This window comes from Pygoscelis adeliae, unplaced genomic scaffold (assembly GCF_000699105.1).
Source record: "Pygoscelis adeliae isolate BGI_AS28 unplaced genomic scaffold, ASM69910v1 Scaffold151, whole genome shotgun sequence".
NCBI classification, from domain to species: Eukaryota; Metazoa; Chordata; class Aves; order Sphenisciformes; family Spheniscidae; genus Pygoscelis; species Pygoscelis adeliae.
Genome location: NW_008824036.1, coordinates 599,422 through 621,306, shown reverse-complemented (window position 1 = coordinate 621,306; position 21,885 = coordinate 599,422). Strand labels below are relative to the sequence as shown.

Below are 21,885 nucleotides of genomic sequence, written 5' to 3'. Positions count from 1 at the left end.
TTGAGTCATGAGGTTCAGAAAGGACCCCCTTGCTTTCTAAACTTCTCAGAGTGGAATTTAGGTGTGGCTGGATCCAATCCTAGTCCCAGTCTTGGTCGACGGTTTATGTCTAAAGGATTATATATGCACAATCAATCCTTTATATCACTTAGCTAAGATTTCAAAGTTTAGCATGCTATTAGTCACCAAGTATCTGTCGTGGCAAGGAATCTCTCAACCTCGAGGAGTAACCTTGAGAGGCATCCCTACTCAAGGGGAGAACCTGGCGTGCAGTCCACTGCTGTGCAGGAGAGCTCAAAGGGCTCTTGCGCTGCTCACTGTTTATAGGGGTAAGATGATTGACTCATAGTCATATTTACATACTGATAACTGTGGTTAGGTGGGTGTATTTCTCACAATAACCAAGGGCTATTGTGTTGTTATCTGGCTCCCGAATCCACTTTGTTAATGGACGAAGCTATCATCATCAGCATCCATTAACGACTGCCCCTGGTAGTTATCGCTTAAGCAATGTTACAGGAGATAAAGGTCAGGTTGGATGTGGGAGCACACCGTCACACTGATGTGGTAGAAGGATGGACTGGCAACTTGAGCTGATATTGTTAAGAAAATAAAAAATAGAACACTGAATACAAATTTGATTTTGAAGATGTTTGAGGATCTGTTTTCCTTTATATACCTATCAAGATACACTGTTGTTGCTCAAACAATAGGGAGCTTCTTCTACTGCAAAATTGACTCTTACTTATTTTTCTTCACTATACAGAAGTCTTGCAAATAGTGCAAAATTGATTTTTTTAATCTCCAGATTCGAACAAAGTAGGATGCGTGTGTGATCAGAACACCTGTTTTTCAGTCAGTAGAAAAAATGTTTCTTTGGTACTTGGGCTACCTGGGTAAATTGTTTGGGAGCAGTGAGATGGAGGAACGGTGGAAGCAGACTCTTCAAAGATTTAATTGTTAAAAGGCATGGTTGATCTGTATTTAAAACTCTTAATCAGTTTCTAAAGGAGTAAGTAATGTTGTGAGTCTGAATATTTGCATGAGAATTGAGGAAAAACCACAGGGTATAAGCCTTAAAGTAATGTTTAGTGTCTTCGAAATTATGAGAGAAAGGGGCACGCTGGGCCTGTGTACCCAAAGATTTAAGCCTTGTCCAAATTCAAGTTTATCATTGCTGAGCTTTGGAATGAGATAAGCTTGCTCTGCTGATTTCCTGAGGTTTTTAACCAGCTTTTGGTCTCCTCTGTAGATACAAAACTGACATGACTGTATCTAAAAGCTTCCCCCCATATGACTTTTCAGTACAAATCGTACCTTTCTTATCTCCCCTTATATTATCATCTCCAGTATAACAACAGTGATTTGTTGTTATACCATCTCAAAGGAACATGGTCATCTTAAAAGCAGGTCAACTTAAAATGGACTGAAAAGCATAATAAAACAATAGGCTCTGCACTTCAGCTGCTCTGTACGTTTTAGGGAATTTACAGCTGCACTGTCTAATATTCAGAATGTTGAAATGATTTTCTTTGAAGAGCTCACAAACTGTTGCAAAGCTTCCATGCAAAACAGTCTTGTAGTGAAACATAGCTCTCTCCTGGTCTGAGTTCTTTTCATTGCTTGTAATTGTGGTCACTAGTGACAAGGGGGTAAGGTGTTGTATTGCAAGGTGTTGCAATATCTGGATTCCATTAAATTTTAAACCTTGATCTGGGGGACTTTCTGAATGAGAAATTTAATGATGGGTAGATGAGCATGAAAAGGTCTAAGGTTCATCTTGCATAGCTGTCCAAAAGTAAACTTTCACATGGGATTACCAGCATTGCAGGTGCTATTGTTGGGCTGTGATATACTGGGAATTCTCTTTTGGTAAGTTTTGTCATATCTGCTTGATTTGAAATGAAATGGCAAAGTTTTGCAGGAGGGTGTTTTATGAAGAAACAAGTAGTTATAGAAACAGTCCCTGCCATGCTTTCTCATATCAAAAGGGTGATAATTCCTTTGAATTAGGAGGGGAACTCTGGTTCCTTTTGCCCTCTTTCCTTTCCCAACCAGTTCACTGGGCCATAATTAAGCTCAGAAGTACAGGAAAGATGTTTCTTTGCTTTTTGGGATATATTGTTCTTACCCAGCTGTTGATTTATAGCTTGAAGCCAATGTAGAATTCTTGTTCTCTGATTATCCTTTCTACAGTGAGACACTTAAGAAAAGAATGACTAAGTACGTGGGTGTGGGAGCAGAAAATTAAATCTGTCCCCTTGTTGAGAGGTTTTTGCAAAAATGTTTACCTGTAGTGGCTCTGATGGTAAAACTATATACTGTGCAATGGAGAAACAAGCAAAGTATTCTCTGTGGGATTGTGTATATGTGCCCGCATGAGATGCACGCCTATGACTTCTGTGCAATGCACGTACTTTAAATCTGTAGCTGAAAGTCATAAATATTGCATGAGTTTTGTAGTTTTGTGTGTCCAACCTTTTATATTATTTGTTTGAGGATTTTATAAATGCAGATCACGAATTACTTTCTTCCGAAAGCTTCAGCCTGCTCTCCTTTCTATCTTAACAGTAAAGAACAGTTTTCTGCCTCATGTTCTGAACAGGCAGCACAAATAGCGGACAGTGCCAGGTGTGTGTGGTATCTCTCAAATGCAAAGTGGGTCCCCAAGACAGCTATTGTGTTTTTCAGAAAGGTCATGTACAATAACATGGAGTCCTTGAAGACCTCAGAGAAGAAGCTGGTCAAAATCAAGGTGGTTGATGGAAATATTAAATGAAAATAAAACGCATTGGCTTTTTTCTTTTCAGAGGAAACTTGGCAGTTTCCTGCCAAAACTTGGCAGTTTTGCCAACCTCTTTGGCAAAAACTCTGATCTCATAGGGGAAAGAGAAAGCTCCTCCCCATCTCTCTTCTTTTAGAATAAAAAAGCAAAATGGTCATGTTAAAGGACTGTGGTATGTTCACCTTAAAACTTAGGAACAGTCTTCCAAGAAAACAAACTAACTGGAAGGATACTTTGTGGGGAGGAGGACAGGAATTTTAGGGGTTCATATCCCTAAAAAGCGAACGTGGGGGCTTGTTAGAACCATTTATTTACACAGATTTGCTGAAGAAGTGCTGTTTAGTTACCAGAGCGTGTAGTTCTCATCTGTTACTGTGGTACTTGCTGGTTCTAGTTTCTCCCCCTGCCTACTTGGCTGTATTTTCTCATTCCTTGGAAGTACAAAGACAAGATTATAGACAAACTTCTAAACCTTTTCAAGTATTTTTCTCTATTAATATTCTGTGGTGGCAAAAGTAATCTTTTTTTTTTGCATGGGACTTAATGTATTCAAGTCAATACACTTGTTACCGTTTGAGGTATCCTTTCTGTAGTTGAACTGTAAAGCTTAAGTAGGTGTAGGTAAGAATAGCTATAATTTCTTTATGTAAGCACAGAGTACGTTTAGAGAAGAAAAAAATTCTGTTAATGTTTTTTTTCAGAAAAATTAATTTAAAGAGGGAGAGACGGTATTGCTGAAATGGAAAGGGAAGTTAGAGAATGCTTCTTACACAGCAGGAGCAAGTGTTTTCTTCCAAGAGATAGGATCCTCTTTTTAGTGGTAAAAAAGGTCAAGGCTGGTAAAAAAGCCAAAACAAACAAGTAGACTTCATGGAAAAGTCCTATTGCAGTGTTTTGGTACTATGTTTTCCCCACAAAATAAGCGTTACTGCCTGAGTATTATTGCTTTTTAGAATGAGATGCAATTTGGTCCTTTTTGATACTGTATTTGTATTTCTGTGCCTTTGGGCAATGTCATGTGCAGATCTGTGTACAGTGCAGTAGAAGCTGTGATTGCAAGCATGCGTATGTATACCTGAACTAGTTCTATTTGAACAGTTTAGGTCTTACCAATAGTGAAGCCACAGCATTTTTAGCACAGCCTGTGTGCTCAGGCAAGTGTACCCAGTGTCCCAGGTGGGACTGTGCAGTTTGTGCTAAAGCTGTGTTGCCATGACTCCACAGCCAGTGGTACCCAGGCAAAGTAGATTAAAGCTAGCCCAGGAACATCCACTCTTTGTGCTGCAGTCTGTTACCTGAAGGCAGAATCAGATCTATCTACTGCTCAGAAGGAAAGCTCTTGTAAAGAAATGAAGCTATAGAAATGAGAAGCAGGAACCCTGATATGTCCTTGGAGCAGGTGGAGGCTGCTAGGAGGGAATAAGGCTAACTCCATACAATAGATGTGCAGGAAAAAAATCACCCCCAAAACACTCATTTAAAGAGGGAGAGTGACATCTTGTGGGCTCAGCATGCAACTCTCCACCAGAAATTTAGTGTTGGCCACTTCATCCTTAGTAAGAGTTCATTTTAACTGCTGTTTTGTCCTGCTGCCTAGAAGTGGGGAGTATGTGAACATGCAGCAGTTTGGTATTTGAATGTTACGCTGTATGAAACTGTTCTGGGATGGCATGATGAAATGCTGTGTGTAGGCAATGTGCAAGGTCATGTCTGTATTTCTTAGGAAAGTGTCACTAAGTGAGGTTAAGGGGCTTCAAACCAGTCATGCTTGTTGTAAATCAGATATGAACTTACTATGTTCTGTTGTTTTCTCTTTGCACCCCCAAATGTGAAGTATGAACCATGCGTTTTTCTCGTTCTGGCTTTAAGCCAGTGTTTCATAGGAACTTATACAAATCTGTCTAATTGCTTCTGTTTTCCTGTCTCATATTGCAGCAGTCAGCAGAGCAGCCAGCAAAGCAGCCACGATGATGACTCGTCCCGATTCTTGAGCCCTCATATGCGTGACGACAGGTAAGTCTGTTCATGGCTGAATTGGGGGAATGCCTGGAACCACTCAGTGAAATTACATGGGCTGGGCTGGTTGAGGTCCTTATTTTTCCCTGTATTGCTCAGAGCTGTTTAACAAGAAGTGTGATTTACATTGGTCTTATCAATGTCTAAAAAGACGCATTTTTTCCATGTACTTAAAAGTAGAACTTGTGGGACAGATGCATCCAACTCCTGAAGTACCCTGCATTTTCTTTTGAGACTCATTCCCCAAAACTGTGGCTGGTGTAAATAGCTTCATCAAACTCACTGTGTAGTGATCATTAGCAGCTCTGATCCTTAAAAAAAAAAGTGAGATTTCATATGTGGTTCTTGTCCTCAGCAGAGACAATATTAAGCTTAGCTGTTATATTTCACTTCTGATATGTTGTGATAGTTCTGAGATATCTAGAGCTCATGTGTAGCAGCTGGGTGAGAACTGCTATGAAGTTCCAGAAGAAACTTAAGTTTCTTGTACTTCGGGTTGATTAATGACTGCTTCAAATTGCAGCATTGGCACAAAAGCTGTTGACAAATGAATACTTATTTTTGTGCATGATTTATTATTGCTGCTTTGCTCAGAGCCACATGATTAAGAGTTTTGCTGTATCTTGTAGTTCATCTTTTGAGCCTGAATCTGCTTCAATTTCTTCTGCTGTGCATGAACAATGAGCCCTGAGCTACTACCACCTTTCTATCCTGGGCCAGCTCCTGCAGGCCTGTTTCCCCACTAACATCCTTGGATCCAGCGTTACATCTGGACTTTGGTTTCTGAAATTCCCATTATTTTGTTACTGCATTGCACAGTGGAGTTGCATTTTACTTAGCTGCTCTTGTGACTGTGGGTTGTAGTTAGCCCGCAGGAGGGCATATGCCGAGATTTGGGAACGGTTTCCTTTGTGCTGCTGCGTAGTGGATTAAAAGAAGCATCTGAATGTGGCAACTTCCACTCTGCGTGCTCGTATCCACGCATGGTTCCTCAGAAGAGTGTTTGTTTCGTGTCTGTTAGTCAGTTATTCCGTATAAGCTGTCTCTGCGGTCAGAGGTCTTTCTTACTAACTGTGTAGTAGGGCAAATGCTTACTGAACTCGGATTCCCCACTATGATGTCAAAGGCCAATGGATTAAGAACTGAGTAGCAGCTGAGTAGGCATCTGAGGAATTGACTCACTTGAGAGAACATCCTGACCCTGAAGAGCTAATTAATATCCCAGCAGAGTTTGGCTCAGGATTAGCACTTGGTAGTTGTCGCTAACCTTTTCCTCCATATGTTTCACTCCAATTATCAGTCTCTGGTGCTGCAGAGCCTGGCATAATTGACTAGTGAGGAGTGGTGTTTACAACCAGGAAATAAGGAATCTGACAGCAAAGCAGATGGGTCCTTAAGTCATACCTGGGCTTCCTCTGTGTAATGCATGCTGTTACGCCATTGGATCTGGGATTTCATAGGTTAAACAGGGTTAGGCTTCATTAATACTCAGATGGGGGATTTCTGGGAATAGCAAGAAGGGAATGATTTGGAAGTGCTGCCTGTTTCAGATGTAGACTAAACTGGAGCCTTAAATTGGTGCTCAGAATATCTTCCTGGCTGGAAGGGACATGTTTTAGGTGCAGCACAATCAGATCTCAGACCTATTATGCAGAGCCAGGGTGACGTTGAGCCTGCTGACCTCTCTTAGTGTGGACCTGCAACATTCTTGCTGCCTAGATTTAATTACAAGTAACTTTTTGTTTTCATGGAGGACACTGATCCTAAAATGATCCATATGAGGGCTAGTAAATTGCCGTTGCCACTTTGGTTTCTTCCTCCTCTGCCAATGTGATTGCATCAGGCTCCACTGGTATAGTCTTCCTTTGGACACTGGTGGCTTGTGCTCATGAAACTTAATAAAAAAAATAACTCCAACACATTTTGAGTTTCATGTGAGGTGTGACGCTGGACATGAATTAGTTAGAAGGCTAACAAAACCTTTGAGAGCTTGCTATTTACTATTCCTGTTAGCAAAGTTGAAGGTTGTTTCTGAGGCATCTTGACACTGCTAGACTCTTGAAAATTGAATGAGGAGGGTCTTTCTTGCTGCTCTTGTGGTGTTTTTGACCACTAACAAAAGGTCCTCCACCCACAGGTTTGGAGCTCTCTGCTTCTGTTAAAGACCTACAGGCAGTTCTGTTCACTTGATCAATTGACTATTATACAGTAGCTCTTAAAAAAAAAAAAAACAAACACACCCAAATACCAAAAAAACCCCACAGCCACCCAGGGTTTCAGCAGTCCTGTAAGTTGTGACAAAAGCTGAGCTGAGTAGGGCAGAAGAGGGGAGAGCAAGAAACCATGTGGTATGTACTGAAAGGTGCACCTTCTCTTGGCATGCTGCCTCTGATATCACAGGCAGAAGGAGCCTGTGCTGCACTTGAAGGGTTAGAGCAGAGAGCAAGTGAGGATCTGCACGAACCTCAGTACATCTGGGAAAGTGCTGAAAGAAGCTACCCCAGCCAAAAGTAACGGGATGCTGAGTTGACTCTGGGATAAAAAAATGGAGAGGAATACATAGCTGAGGATGGCTGAAATCTGGACTAGGCATATCCAAGATCTTAACTGCCTGCCTGATCTTACTGTAAAAGATGGTACCGGGGGTGCTGCTAGTGGAGTTAACTTCTCAGTGACAGATTTCCAAGGACCATGCTCCAAGCCTCAGGTCTTTTCAGAGAAGACTGAGAATTTTTGTCCTGCTGCTGGCAGATGCATTCGGTACTCTCTAGCAATTCTTTTTCTTGAGGTGTGAGTGCTGCTGTTGGTTTGTGCATTGTGAAGTACTGCCATGGTCCAGAACCCAGACCCTGAAAAGGCGTCCTGCAGCACAGCAGTGAAGCAGGTCTGCCATCTGCGTGTATCTTCTCTGAGGAAAAAGCTTTCCTTCGGCAAAGTCCTGTAAGTTGTCATGTGCCTATCGTGCCTGGCTTATGCTGAGAGGGAGCCTATACAGATTTTATTTTGTCTTGGGGTAACTGCTTTACAGGTATTTTTAGAGCCACAGGAAGGAGGAGTTAGTGGGACAGGCTAGAGTCAGGTTTTGTATGAACTTAGGGCTCAGGTCCTTGCTCTCTGATTGCCTGGGTGAGTCATTTCCTGTTGCTATTTATGAGATAAGGAGAACTCCTTTTTTACCTGACAGGAAAATAGAGGTGGTGAATTAAGTCTGAGTTGCTCAGATGCTGAAACACCACAACAGTATAAGTACAAAGATAGGCAGAGTCGAGTTACTGCGTGTCCAAGTAATTGTGCTCGCAATAGCAGCTTGACTTAAAGTAATTCAAAGGGTAGGTAGGTAAGGTTGGGACGGAGACAGCCAGAGACTTGGGTGAGATGTGTGCACACAGCAGACTCCATAATCACTGTAACGAGACAAGGTTATGTATGAATTACCTTGAGCTTTCATCTAGATTGAGTCCAAGTTAATGAGCCTGCTTCTGCTTGATCCAAGTACTTGTTTTTTGTCATGACACTGAGGCACCCATCAGGTTTAGGATGCAGAATATATTTTAGTTAAGAGTGAAAGTTATGCTACTGAACCAGAGGCGAAAATCGGTCCTTAGACTTGTACTCAGTCTAAGGAGGAGACATATTGTTCAAGAGAGGAGAGCATGGAAAGTACAAGGATGGAAAGCAATAAGGCTATGGGGAAATGGAGGGGAAAGAAGTGAGTGCAAGTTTACAAGAGATCATATAAAAGTGATTTACATTAAAAATTAAATGTAAATCAGAATTATTTACGTTAGAGATCATATCAAAATGGAGGAAATGGGGAAGAGCAGTTTTAAGATATCTCAGAATTTGATTGGTATGTCCTATATCTTGGCTGCAGTTTAATTAGCCCCTTAATCTGTGCAGTACCTGATTCTGCTAGTTCCAGGGCTGCAGGGCTTGTTTTTCCTTTGCATAAGCTAATAAGGGTTTCTCAAATAATGGATCAAAATTCACAAAAGAGAGCTTGCAAGGAGATTAGGTAACAGCTTAAGACATAGACAAGTTTAAGAAATTTTGCCTGCTGCTTGGATTCCCAGGAAGTTGTGTAAAGATCAGAAAAGAGGTCAAACTTTGAAAATGTGCCGAAATTACATCCTTGAGGTGTGTGTAAGACGTCAGGATAAATTCCATATTTTATTTATGTACCCAGGGCTTGCTTATGCTGCATCTTTCTAGCCTGTGTCCTTTTCTCCTTGATACAAAGAAGTTGGCGCTAACATACTGTGCCCCTGTCTGCCTGCAAGTGGAGGCACAGCAAAGATTACTACCTCTGCAGCTTCAGGGAGAGTGGAAGGTGTTTTCCATTGCTTGGGACAGCTGAAGATAGGTGAGAACTGTGGGCAAAACACGGCCATGCATGCTTGGTCTGTTCTTGAAAGGGGAGGGTAGGGGCTAGCAGAGCCCAAGGACCCTTGTTAGTGTGTCTGGATGTGATGGTTCTGCAAGGAACAGAGTGTAGTTGCTCTCTGTCACCTGAGCTATGCCAACCCACACAGTATGGTGCAGGCCTCCTGCATTGTTACGGAGAAAAGCTTACTGGAGTAAAAGAGAATGGATGCTATTTTAAAGGTGATGATTAAGTAAAAGCCAGCTGCTGCTTTCTAGTATGAGTTTAAAATTTGGAGAGACTAGCTCACTGCTCTTTCCAACAGTGCTAGCTGTAAGGGATGCCTGAATTTGGAGTCCTTGGTAGGAAGGGTCCTAATACTAGTCAAATCCCTGAGTAGCTTTTATCCATCAGGATGGATGCCTGATGCATCATCTTTAGGGAGGTTTTCAAAGGTGGTGCTAAAGACCTGGTGGAGAAGACTTGGAGGCTAATGAAGCTCTGAGAGGGCCCCAGACCAGAACCGTGATGCTCTTGCAGTAACTTTAGAGTGAGTTTGGATTTGGATCTAGCTCCAAACTCCAAGTCAGTTGGACTTAATATTAAATAGAAAGTTTAACCAGGATGGCACAAGTCTCCTTTGTCACACAGGAAAGATGGTTAATATTTAGATTCACAGCTAGTATCCTTTTTCCCCTCTCACCTTCTGGTTGCTGCTGCTTCCTGAGCCCCAGCATTGATTCTCTGCTGTATAAGACAAGAGAGCAGCTTAAGATCAGCTCTCTTCCACTTGGATTGCCAGATTGGCTACAGTCAGCAGAGTTACTGTGAATGGAAATATCACCTGCCTCCCTGTTCCTTGTATGCCAACATTGGTTTTTCTTTTGAAGATGGGCTGTTGTTAATTGCAAAGTATGCCTATGTTCTGCTGTCAGTGGAGGTAAGGCTGTTCTTTTCGTAGAAGTCAGTATTGGATTTGATTGATCAAAACTGTGCTCCACTTGCAATCTCTTCCATTCTTGTTCTCCTTTAATCTTAAGGAGACTGAATTCAGAGCATTTTGATTTGAAGCAAGGGGGATAGTTCCTATTGTTCCCTCCTCCATGATTGTGAGGGGTATGGAAGGACAGATACCTCTCTTCTGTTTGTCTTACTGGGGCCAGAGACAAGGATGAGACCTTGCAGGATTAATTGGCTTCCTTGAGCCTTTTCCTGTACTCGGTTGTTGTTGCTCAGTGCGTGGGAGCCTGGAGCTTTGAAGAGTTCACAGCTAACTTGAGAGCAGGGTAATTTTGTGCTATCTATAGTAATGTCGTCAAATATCATGCCTCTGGGCATTAGCTGATTGCCACTCATGAGACAGTTTCATTGATGATATGGAGAGTTTTTGTGTAGGCAATAAGTAAAATAGATTGTGTGAATCCCCACCATCACTAAAAAGAAATAATTATTAAAATTTGGCCCTCTGTTCCAAGCTGTCATGGCAAAATGATACCTGCCTATTTCCTTTCTAAAAACAGTTAGCTCTGAGACAGAGCTTGTAGTGTGAGAACTGCCATATAGCTCAGTAGTGTAACTTCATGAGAAAAGGCACAGTCTTAACGCTAGATGTAACAGCAGGACGAACCAGGATTTGGATCTCGCTTCTCCATTTCCTGATCAGTTCTGTCTATACTGGACTAGGTTTAGTTAAGATTAGATAAACCCAATGTGCCTTGCATATCTCTGAATGCAGAGGAGGTCTGACAGACCTCACATGGCTGCGTCACTAGCTCGTGATGCTCAGGAACATGAGGAGGAGGTGAAGAGGCATTTTAATGTCCCTCTTTTTCCTTATCTGAGACACTGGGCAGACTCCTTACCCTTCCTTCCTGTTCACAAGAGCAGAAGTTTCAGTTGTGTAACCACACTTCACTTGCAGACCTTAAGTAATGGTCAGCCTGTCAGCTCTGTATTCTCTCGGAGCACTGTGATTCTCAGAATATTATGGCAGCTATCTTGAAGCATGCAGAGAAGGGGGTAGGAGGCTGGAATGCATTATAATTAGCCATCCCCTTTCATAGGTCTTCTCCAGTTCTGTATGTGAGCTTTCTTGGCCCTTGTCAGCAGGCTTTTTTGTGCAGCATGCTGTCAGCTGCTGAGCGGTTTGCATGGTTTCACCTTGCAACAAGGCATTCACTGTGCCTCAGAGCCTTTCCTGTGTTGCTAACAGCAGGTCTGAGGGAGTGAGGCTACCAGCTGGATGCTGAAGAGCATGCTGGTACCTATAGCTTGGTGTGAACTAATCAAAGATATTTCCCCCTGTTCCTTGGACAGGGTTTCCTGGTGTAACTAACCTGCTTAGAAGTACCCAGGTTTTGCTAACTCACCTCTACCAACAAGTGCTGCAGTCAAGCAGTGGCTGTGGTGCAGAACGTATTGTACTTCCGGCTTTGTTTTCTTGCTCGCGTGTTCTACCCAGGACTTTTTTCAAGTAGTCATTGCTGTGAGATGCCAACTGGCTGTTAAGAGTGAGGCTGGTTGTTTAGAAGACTAATTTAGATTTGTTCTGCTTGCACTTCCTTCCGTTTTGTACCAAATGTGGAGAAGGAGAGTATTCTGAGAGGGAAAGTGTTGGCACTAAGCCTGTTTTAGGGCCTCTTGAGATTGTCTGAAAATGGTCCAGTTGTTGACCAAATAAAGGGCAAGATCAATAAAGACAGACAAGGCCATTGTGGGCTTCTGTTGCAGCACTAAAACGTCAATCCTGCTCTAAAATTAGCTATCAGAGAGTCTCGGAGAACTTAACTGATTTCAGCCTTTCACAGCCAGAGCTAGGGGGTTTCAAAGATGCAGAGAAGTGAGGGGTTTTTCTGGGGAGCCTGGTGCTTAATTCTGTTAGCGTGTGGCCAGGTTTATGCAGTGATTGACTGCTATAGAACCTGTATTGTAGCCTTTTACTTTAAATCTCTAGGCCAGAGTTTCCCCAAGGTGTAGAAAGCATCCCTTTTGATGGGGATGCCTTTTTAAGCTGGGGTGTGGCCTGGGACACATCTAGGGGCTGTAACTGTTCTTCCAATTTTATTGCATGTGCCCAAACTTGAAGGGTCTGGGAATTTTAACTGTACCAGTGATCTCTCCTCCTCTTGATAACACTCGTAGAAACAAACTGATGCTAGAAATCAGTGCAGGGTTTCCTCAAGAAGAGCACCACGTAGGCAATACCTCTTTGTCTCCCTGTCAGAGAAGCCCACCTTTCTTCGTGCTGGGAACACTTTAACTGAGGTGTCATCAGAAACCAAGATGTACCTATGAGTCATGTCGTGAATGTGCCTGGTGCTCCTGTGGCAAAGAAAAGCTCTGAAAGTACGTTGTTCTTTGCTTCCATCTTATGTGGTGTGACTGATTAATGCAATGCAGTAAAACAAAGGTGATGTTAAAATAAAAATGTGATGGGATGGTGTACAGCTCTTCAGGTCCCCTTTTTCTAATCTCTTTCCCTTTTTCTTTCCCTTGTGAAGGGAAGGGGGTGTTGGGCAAACCCCAAAAAAGTACATCTCAAAATATCATTCTGGAGTTCTGTGTTACTTTTTCAGTCTTTAACCAGGTCCCTAACTCCCCCCCCGATAGAATAGCTGCAAGTCTAGTTTGTCGTGTGTTACTGAAATGTTTTGTTAATATTATTTGCATACAGCAATGCCTAGGATCCCTGGTCATAGTCTGGGACCTGGTGTGCTATTTAAGTGGAAGCAAAAGGTGATCTTAGCTGCACAGAACTCAAACTGTAAATCTAAGCAGTCAGTCAGTTGATAGAGCAGACAAATAGTACGGGAGACTGCAGATAACAGAACTTGTCCTTTAGCTTCTCTGTGGCCTCTGGCGCCAAAAAGCCAGTTTGAAAGGGGCATTTCCCTCTTCAGAATACTGCCTGGGAGGTGGAAATAAGGCCTGTGTATCCACTTAGTAATCAACAATAAAGGACTAAAATGAGATGCCAAACAGACATCCCAGCTGAAGAGGCGACCATACAGTGTCTCAGCTTGTGCTACTGTTGACTATTCAACTTAGCAAATTGAGCTGCTGGTGGTGGTGTCTGTAAGGAGTACATAGCATCTCTTTTGCCATCCGTAGTACAGGGGTTTGTAATTCCAAGCAGTGGAGTGAGAAGGGTGTCTCAAGGTAGTAGCCACTTGAGTTGCTACAGCTTTAATCTGCCTCGATTCTTAATAAGAGCTCAAAGCTTTCAAGCTTTACCTATCAATCCTGCAGACGAGATGGAGCAAAATCTCCTAATTTATAGTGACTTGTTCGACATGCAGTGGGCATAGAAAAGAAGATAAAAAGCTCAAGTGACTTCTGGGAGAAGTGTTGCAAGGAAAGCAAGTTAAAACCCACTTGTTGAACCAATAAATTGACAGACAGGACTGGCATATGTTGAAGGGCAGAAACTGAAGGCTTATTTTTTACAGCATTTTTTTAGTTCTCCCACCTCAATTTTTTGAGAATCTGGGACCATAGTATATGTCTAAATCAGAGCTGGCATCGCTGTTCACAGCCCTGCCTTTCTAGCCGATTGCTTAGGGAAGCTGAATGCACAGAGGGAGGCTGATAATTCTGCCTAAGCTTCAGACTGCAGCTTGAGGAGAAAGTGCTGTTGACCCATGCTGCTGCCTCCTCAGCGTCCCCTGAGACTCTGGCAGGTTATGTGAGTGGTGGAAGGGGATCTGGGAATAGCTTTTTTCAGGTTGAATGCCTGTGCTGGTGCCCTTACAGAGACCTTTACGGGCCCTCTTTTACAGTGCAGTCATCAGCTGTTTCTGAAACCCAGCTGCTCAGTGCAGGATGTTTCTTCTTACTTTTCTGTAGGGATGGAAAATTTTCCCCAAAATCTAAGGGCACTCATCTGAACTGGGAATTCAGGTTATTTTGGATTTGCTTGGTGAAACAGCACCTATCTTGTAAGAGTAAGAGGATATCTGTTGTACAGATTGCTCTCAATGTGAGTCCCTGAACAAATCAGCTTTTTCCTAACTTTACAGTCAGCACATAAATACTTTATCACGGCCTCTTCCATGCTTTTAGTGCTATATCTCTCCGGCGTATGCAAGTATTTGCAATGGTTACCTTGGAAAATATGTGCATCTTGACACTTTATAGTTGGCTGTCTACATGGGGAAATATCAAGCGTTCAAAATGAGTTGTAATACAAAATAAAGAAGCAGAAACAACGTGGGGTTGGGGAGGAGGGGAATTATGTGGTGATGGTAAGTACGTACTTAATTCTTGCTTGCATAGGAAATAAGATGCTGTTTGAAAACGCAGTGCACAAAGAAGAGCTACTTAATGTAGGAGGTAGTTAAATGTTACATACCTTACAAAGAGGTCCCTGTAACTCTGTATTTACCTGCCTCTTTTTACATACTTCCTCTCCACCCTGAGATTCTAGCTCCATTTAGCAGAGCATTGGACACAGTAAGAGGAGCTCATCTGTGTGTCCCTGGGAAGAAGTGCTCGTCTGCCGGTGGGAGACGCGGGGGGCACCTAAATCATCAAGCAGAAAGCGTACAGGGTGCCCTGTGGTGATCTGATAGCTCTGACTGAGCTGCGCAGGCTGCTCCATTTACCAGTGGATCTGAGAGTCCTGGCGGAAAAGGAAAAGAGCAGAAAAAGTTCCTTGTAATGGGTCAGCTGGGCTTGGAACATCCTTTTATGGACTCTACCTCTGCAAGCCATACTCTGGCTTCCTTCTGAGCTAAATACCCATGCTTTCCACCTGGAAGAAAACTGGTAGTGATGATAATGCTTAAACCAGTTTTTTTCTCCCTCTGTTTTGGGAGACTTGGGAAAAGCTGTGTTAGCTTCTACCTGGTAATGGTCAGTCTAGCTGAAGAGAAGTGGTAGTTGGTTAATTCTGGCCTTGAGAATTTCATTCTGGTAATTATTAATGTCAAATTGTTTTTGTTTCAATAGAGAATTCTTAACTCTCTCGGGTTTTTGCATCTTATTGTGTAGCAGCAGCATATCTGGCGGAGACTTAAAGGCAGCTGTGCCTTTAAAATTGAATTGCCTGTGATGGAAGAAATCTGAGAGCAGAGAAAGGAGACCAGTGCCTCTTGTGCAGATCAAGCTCTTTGGAGATCTCTCCATAGCTCTGCTTTCTCATCAGCCTAGTCACTGCTCCTTCCCTCTGGGGCCAAACTGCAGTGACTACAATAATATCAATAAAAGCCATCCTAGAACTGTTTCAATGGTGGCATTACATCTTTCCACGGTGGATTCTGAGGTGACCGCTCTGTGCCGCTTTTTCCCCCAAACCACTGTGCTTGTGTAAACAAGCTGGGATTCTATCCTCTTTCAACTCAACAGTGTTTTGCTCCCTTGCTGCTGAAGTGACGCTTCCTCAGATTGCTGGGGAGCACATTGGCACTTGGACAGACTTCCCCATTTCTGCAGATGACTGTAACCGTGTGAGTGCTCACTGACCTCTGCATTTCTTCTTTTCCTTCTCCTTTTTCCTTGTTTTTCCTCCCATCCATTTCTTTTTTGGCCTTTGCAGAGTATTTGTGCATTTCGGTGATAAGATGGCAGCATGCGTCTCCCCACTGCACCATGCATCATAACAAGGTCAGGCATTGTAATGGTACTAGCCAAGGTCCGTCCTTGAGCCCCTCTGCTTTTTTTCCCTGTTCTCCTGCAAATTTGACCTAATACTTTTCTTAAGCCTTCTCTGCTGCTTGTTTTCCCTTCCCTCTTAAGTACCCTGTCCCAAATCTTCGGTTGTAGTGTGCTCTGTTATGTGCTCTCTCCCCCTAACCCCTTCCTCTTGTTTAAATGGCAGGCCATATGTAATATGAGCCTGTTTGAGGGATATGGGTCTAACGAAGTTTCCAGCATTGTAAGATTTTGTTAATTCTCTACTCTGGAAAAGAATCTTTGCTTCAGGCTTAGACGTGTAAGTACTCAGACTTTATGTGAGCTTGAGCAGGCTGTTGCTTTGTGCAGCACCTGCTGTGCATCAGTCCCCTCAAACTAGGGATCTTTATTCTGGGTTTCCCAATGAAGTGTAGCTTTGTGGTATGTGACACTGGGAAAACAGGCACCCTCTGTATTATATTCCTATTTTCAGCCTGCCATCCTTTGTTCTACCCTGTTGCTAGTGCCACTGCTACTGGAGGACCCCTTGAACATGCAAGAGGTAGTGAGTGACTTGGGCTGTGGGAGGCTTTCACTGCTGATCTGAAATGCCCCTGACTGCAAACTGGAAGCTTGTGGTTAAGACCCTGCTTTAGCTACTTTCTTCTGTCTCAGGTTTCAGAAATGAAGGATCTGGGACCTTTCTCTTCCTCTCATGAATTTGCAGTCATTTCTCTAGGGTTTTATTCTTAAAACCAAAATGTTGTGGTCTATGTTCTTGCTACAAGGTTTTCACCCATTTTTCTGAAACATATGAGGTTAGTTTTTGCCCAGGATAGGATATTGCATTAGACACCCCACGGATCCAGATCAGTACAGAAGGCTTTGTTTCTCTAGTGTGCTACCTGTGTGTCTCTATGGATTATCTCTTAGCCAGTGCCAGCCCAAAGACTGAAGGTTGTTGGATGCCATATAAAGATATAGCTCAATGTACTTGAAAGACTTAAGTTACAAAGGATCCAAAGTGTCTTGGCTGTTAGGCACTAAAGTACTCTGATTTTGAGAGACCGGATGTTCAGCATTATTGTGAGTGAAAATCTTGTTCTGTTAAGGTATTGGGCTGTGGTCTGATGCGAGTTATTTCATGCCATGAGTTATTTCAGAGTATTTTGACCTAAATGAAAAGGGAGATGATCAGGCCATAATATTTGTGCCCAAGGTAATGAAATCTTACTGCCTTTTCACCAGTGGTTGCAAGTTATTTGCAAAGGAAGGTAAAAATCAGAAGATGGCTTTTCATTTCTTGACGAATTCAAATCAAGGAGGAATTTCTCTATGAAGCATGTCACGAGTCATGAAGTTCTGTTGTTAGCCTCCCCCTTTACAGAGTGAATGAGTCCTTTCTGGGGTGGGAGAGGTTATTGCACCATCTCAAGCAAATGGAAGGTTAAGAGTTCAAACATGCAAGACAATGAGGGGAAAAAGAGCCAAAAGACTCTGTGAAAGCAGCAGCCCTCTTTTGTCATAATGTTGCTCAAGAAAGAAGCAGTAGCAATCTGAATCATCCCAGTTTCTCCACCCTCCTGATACTGACCCTCTTTCTCCTTACACAATAGTATTCTTCATCCTCCAAAGTCTCTGTAGGGAATTATTTGTCTTCACCTTCTGATGGAGGGGAGCTTCTCTCCATTCTCTTCTTCCAGGACAGCTGAAGCTACTGCTCTTCTGCTGTGATGCTGTTCTACCTTGCTCTCCCTTCCAAGTCCCTAAGTTCTAACTTGTATGCCATGACAAATGCTGCATTCACATAGCTTAGAAAGAAATGGCTTACAGGCACTTTGTTCTGTATACAGTGTGACTACAGCTCCCATGATGCCAGGAGTGTGAAATGCATATTTTCTTTCTGGAAAAGAAGTCTCATGTCTCTTCCCAGCTGCTGCAGCAAAGAGGGAGTCCCTTCTGATACATTCCACTGCACACACCCACCCCCCCACACTCCCGAGGAAATGGAGATGTGCCATAGCTTGCGGATGCTGTGATTGCATATGATTTTCTCTGACAGCAGAGGCTGTAGAGCTGCAGAACTCTGACTTCAGGAAGGATTCAGGAGTTTATCCATCTGGCGTTTTTCCTGGGGATCTGTACACTAAGGTGCATAACAGTTAAACTATCTCTTCCTTACGTTCTGGTATTCTTCATAGCAGTTCTTTCTCTCTCCCCATAATGTTTCCTGATTTGCTTCTAGTTTTCCCTCCCACTGGTTCTGTTACTAACAGGTTTTGTTTTGCATGCATGTTTCACAGAGGCACAGGGTTTTTTTTACTGCTCCCCCAACTCTGCAGACTTTCCTTTCTTGCCGTGTGGGAGAATCAAACTGCAGCTGAAGTGGTGCCTCACAGGTAGCATGTTGCATTCTGTGCCTGCATGTCACACACCTTTTCTAGTGAACTAATTTGTCTGAGCCTTCTAAGCCCCTTGTTTCCACTGTGTGGGTACTTGAATAAGTAAATTTTTCAGTTGCCATGAATCTTTCAGAGGTGAGTCTGCTCGGGTTAGTGTGAAGCTAGAACTGTAATGATGGGCAGTAGTAAAGCCATAATGATGTATCTATACAGAGAATGCCCTAGTGGCTGAGAGTTGTGACAGTGTGTGACTGTTTGAAGGGGCAGTGACACTTGCAGGTAGTGCTTATAACAAACAATGTTTTCTAATTTGTAAGATATCTTATTGGAGGCAATTACAAGCTCAAACCCTGACCTAACATGACTATTGTTGTAGCTATTTATAGAGCTTTGAATTCTTACCCAGACCTCAAGTGTGTCATAGTGGGTTGTTCCCTTCCGAAAAGTGGACTTCCTCAGGAGATGTTTCCTGTTTGCTCTTAAGTTCATGAGCTGTTGCACCCTGCTGGAACTACAGATAGCCTCTGCTGTAAAGAGACTGCAACGTGGAAATTCAACTTTTTCTGAATTGCAAAGTCAGGCTTTACTGATTTGCCGAAGGTCCTTCATGAGGCTGTTGTGTGGGTTCCCCCTCCCCCCCACGCTGCTGTGAATACTTGTAGAAAAATGCACACAAGTGAGTAGACTGTCATTAAGGGACTTCAGTGGCTCCATAAAAGAGGGTTTGGGGAGTAGATTGTCCACAGTGTGTGCATTTGCTGTTTGTGTATCTCTGCATCTGCATTGGATGTCTTATGGTTACTTTTCGGACTACTGTCATCAGTGTTACAGCATAGAAGGCATGTGGAAATCCATCTAGTGTGCAACAAGGATAACAGTCCTTACCCTAGTGAGTGTAGCTAACTCAGGTGGTGTGGTGATATTTTTCCTATGTGGCATTGGATTGGGTATGTTGAAGCTGCATTGCAGCCCCACAGCAATGCTTGGGATGGAGATTAAAAAATATATCTTATGGCATCCCATGGCTCATGATCTATGTGTCTTCATAAGATGGGCTTTATGTCCCTGATAAGCATGAGGGTGGTGTATTTGAATATGTTGTGTAAAAAGGTGAAGTGTGGCAGCCTTGATTTGTATAAGCAGGTGACTGCATGAATGCATCACAACAGAGAAACACGCCAGAAATATACATTTCTTGTATGCCAAGACAGGACTTGGTGGGAGTGTTCTCTGTATATTGTATACTGATGGCCCTTTTTAGAGGTGGTTTGAGTGCTAAGTATTGTCTGTCTGTGGACTGCTGGGCCCTCTTTATTGTTTACATTGCACATCTGCATGATAGTGATGTCTGTTATGTATATTCCACTGCATACTAATGACAGGACTGCAAAATACTTTTAATATAATAAAATGCAGTGGGTCTGCTCTATGGATGGATGTGTGTACGCCTGTGCACAAGGGAATAGTAGCAGTATGGTTTTGCAGGGACTACATAGCTGCCCTTCAATGTGTGTAAACTGTTTAGTGTGTTGTAAATTATTTGCCAGTGCCACTGGTCTTTGTGTACTATACTGTGGTGCCTGCTGCGTGCCTGAGCACAGCGTGCTGCACTGTTGTATGAATAAGCACTTTCAAGCAGTGATGTCTCTAGCCCTCAGAGGCTCTTAATTTGACTGGGCTCTGCAGTGTTTTTTCTACCTCCTTCCCAGCCAGGATTGCTCACGTCTGTCTGGTTTGCTAGTGCCAGAGTGCTCTGAGGAGTTGCGTGCAACGGTTCCTGGGCTGGCTAGCTAATAGGCTCCAGAGTGATCTACTGTAGTAAAGTAGGCCAGGAGGAGCCTGCAGGACCGGGGAGGGAGAAGCTCGGTGATGAATGGGGCGGCATGAAGTCACTCTGCTCCGCCAATCAGGGCCGGCCTCAGCCAGGCAGGGCCGCGGCAGCTACGGATGCCTCTTGATGCTGGGACAAATTTTAGCTTAGATGATGATTTGATATTTTCAGTCTGAGCTGAGAGTGTGCACCAAAGAGTTCCTAGTTTAGGCCCAATCATTTCTGAGTGTTACTGAGGTGAGTGTTCTCAGTAGGGTGCAGATGACTAGCCTCCTCCTTGCATTTTTCTCTGCACGTGTAAATCTCTCTTTGAATGGTCTGTCTCTGGTATGCTTATTTTGCACCATTGCTTCTCTACCTGTCTGGCTGACCCCTTTCGCTCTTTCCTTTCAGAAGCTGCCTTTTTCTTCCCTACTTCTATCCTCCTCACGTCTGATCCCTCCTCCTTTACCTGTGCACTGCCCAGAACCCACTTGCTTTTCCTTTCTTCTGATTCCTAAAGTACCCATTTGGGGGGGTTGGTTGTGTCACTCTCCCTTCCCATAGAGCAGGAGGGAGAGACAGCAGCACGTCCAGAAGATGGGTTGCTTGCTGTTCCCTGCAGAAGCTCAGACTTCAAAAGGAAGCTGAGAAGAGGGTCTTCTCTGTTCTGCAGCATCTTACTAGACCTTCGGGTGGTGGCAGGGAGGAGGAGTTGGGGGGGATGGCAATGACTCAGGTCTTGTGCCAGATTCCAGTCAAGTATCTAAACTGGGACCATCTGCTTGAGATGCTTTTTCTGCGCATCTCTGAGGGCAGGAGGAAAAACTTGGGACTAGCTCTTAAGTGACTCCCTTGTTGTTCTCATCCTGTCAAGTTGTTTGTCTTTTGTTTTTTCATCCTCTTTTGACTTTCCCTTTCTCTCTCCTCCCTTCTCCTTCAATGCTCTTGTTTACTGATAGGCCAAGCAGCAAACATGGAGACGTCTGATATGGCGACAGCAAAGGTAGGATGGAAATGCTGCCGGCCTCACTGTGCGTAAGTGGTTTCGCTTGGCAACTTCTTACTTTGTCTCTCACCCTTTTTACTTTCTCCTGACCCTTTTCCCGGATGCTGGGAGTTGCTACTAGTGCTGGGGTTGATGATGGGATTCAGGTTCTGGGAGGAAGTAACATCGTGGCCAGATTTGAGAAAATCTTGAAATGCTGATGCTCTAGGTGAAGGTCGGGGGTGGGTGGGAGAGAAATAGGGGAGTCTGCATTACTGTCAGTGGCAGTTTGTTCGTGAAGCCAAGGAGGGAGCCGGGATGCTGGCAGAAGCCTGCTTTGCTGCTGTACGAGAAAGTGACGCTAGAGGGTGCTTTAGGGGCAGGCTTCCCCACTCGCGGGGACTGTTGTGTGAGTAGAAATGCCTTTTGGCAGCTTTATTTCTTTTTTTTTTTTGGAAAGGATCTCGGGGGAGTGCCGAGTGAGAAAGTAATTCGAGCTGATAGATGCATCCGCCCTTTTCTGTGAGGCTTCTCTGTTGCCTGTACTGCTTGCTTTTACCAGGTTGTATGTTCTGCTTTCCTGTGGGCTGGCAGACTGGAAACCTGTGGGAATGGAACTGGATGGATCGAGATGGGCTTGTGAGATAGAAATGGGAGACGACGTATACCATGCATGGCTTCAGCATGGTTCAGTGAGACCTGGGAGGTGCAAGACTGTCTCACCGTTGAATGATTGTATCTCATGGCAGGGACCACTGATTATGTCTTCATAGCAAATGGTTTGTTTTCTAGCATGATCCTGCCACCTGTGTTACTTCCTTTGGCATGAGAACAAGGTTAATGCGCAGGAAATGTCTGCAAAATATATCTTGTGCTGTTATCTCAGCGGGGTCTGAAATTAAGCATGGT

General features: G+C 43.5%; 1 protein-coding gene across 1 annotated transcript in view; it reads left to right on the top strand.

Moving 5' to 3' along the window:
• Nucleotides 1-21,885, top strand: part of GRAMD1B (GRAM domain containing 1B) — a 99,843-nt gene that overhangs the window by 10,232 nt on the left and 67,726 nt on the right. Inside the window, exon 2 of the mRNA XM_009333419.1 lies at nt 4,721-4,798. Coding sequence (XP_009331694.1) covers nt 4,721-4,798 — 78 coding nt within the window. The remainder of the gene's footprint in view (nt 1-4,720; nt 4,799-21,885) is intronic.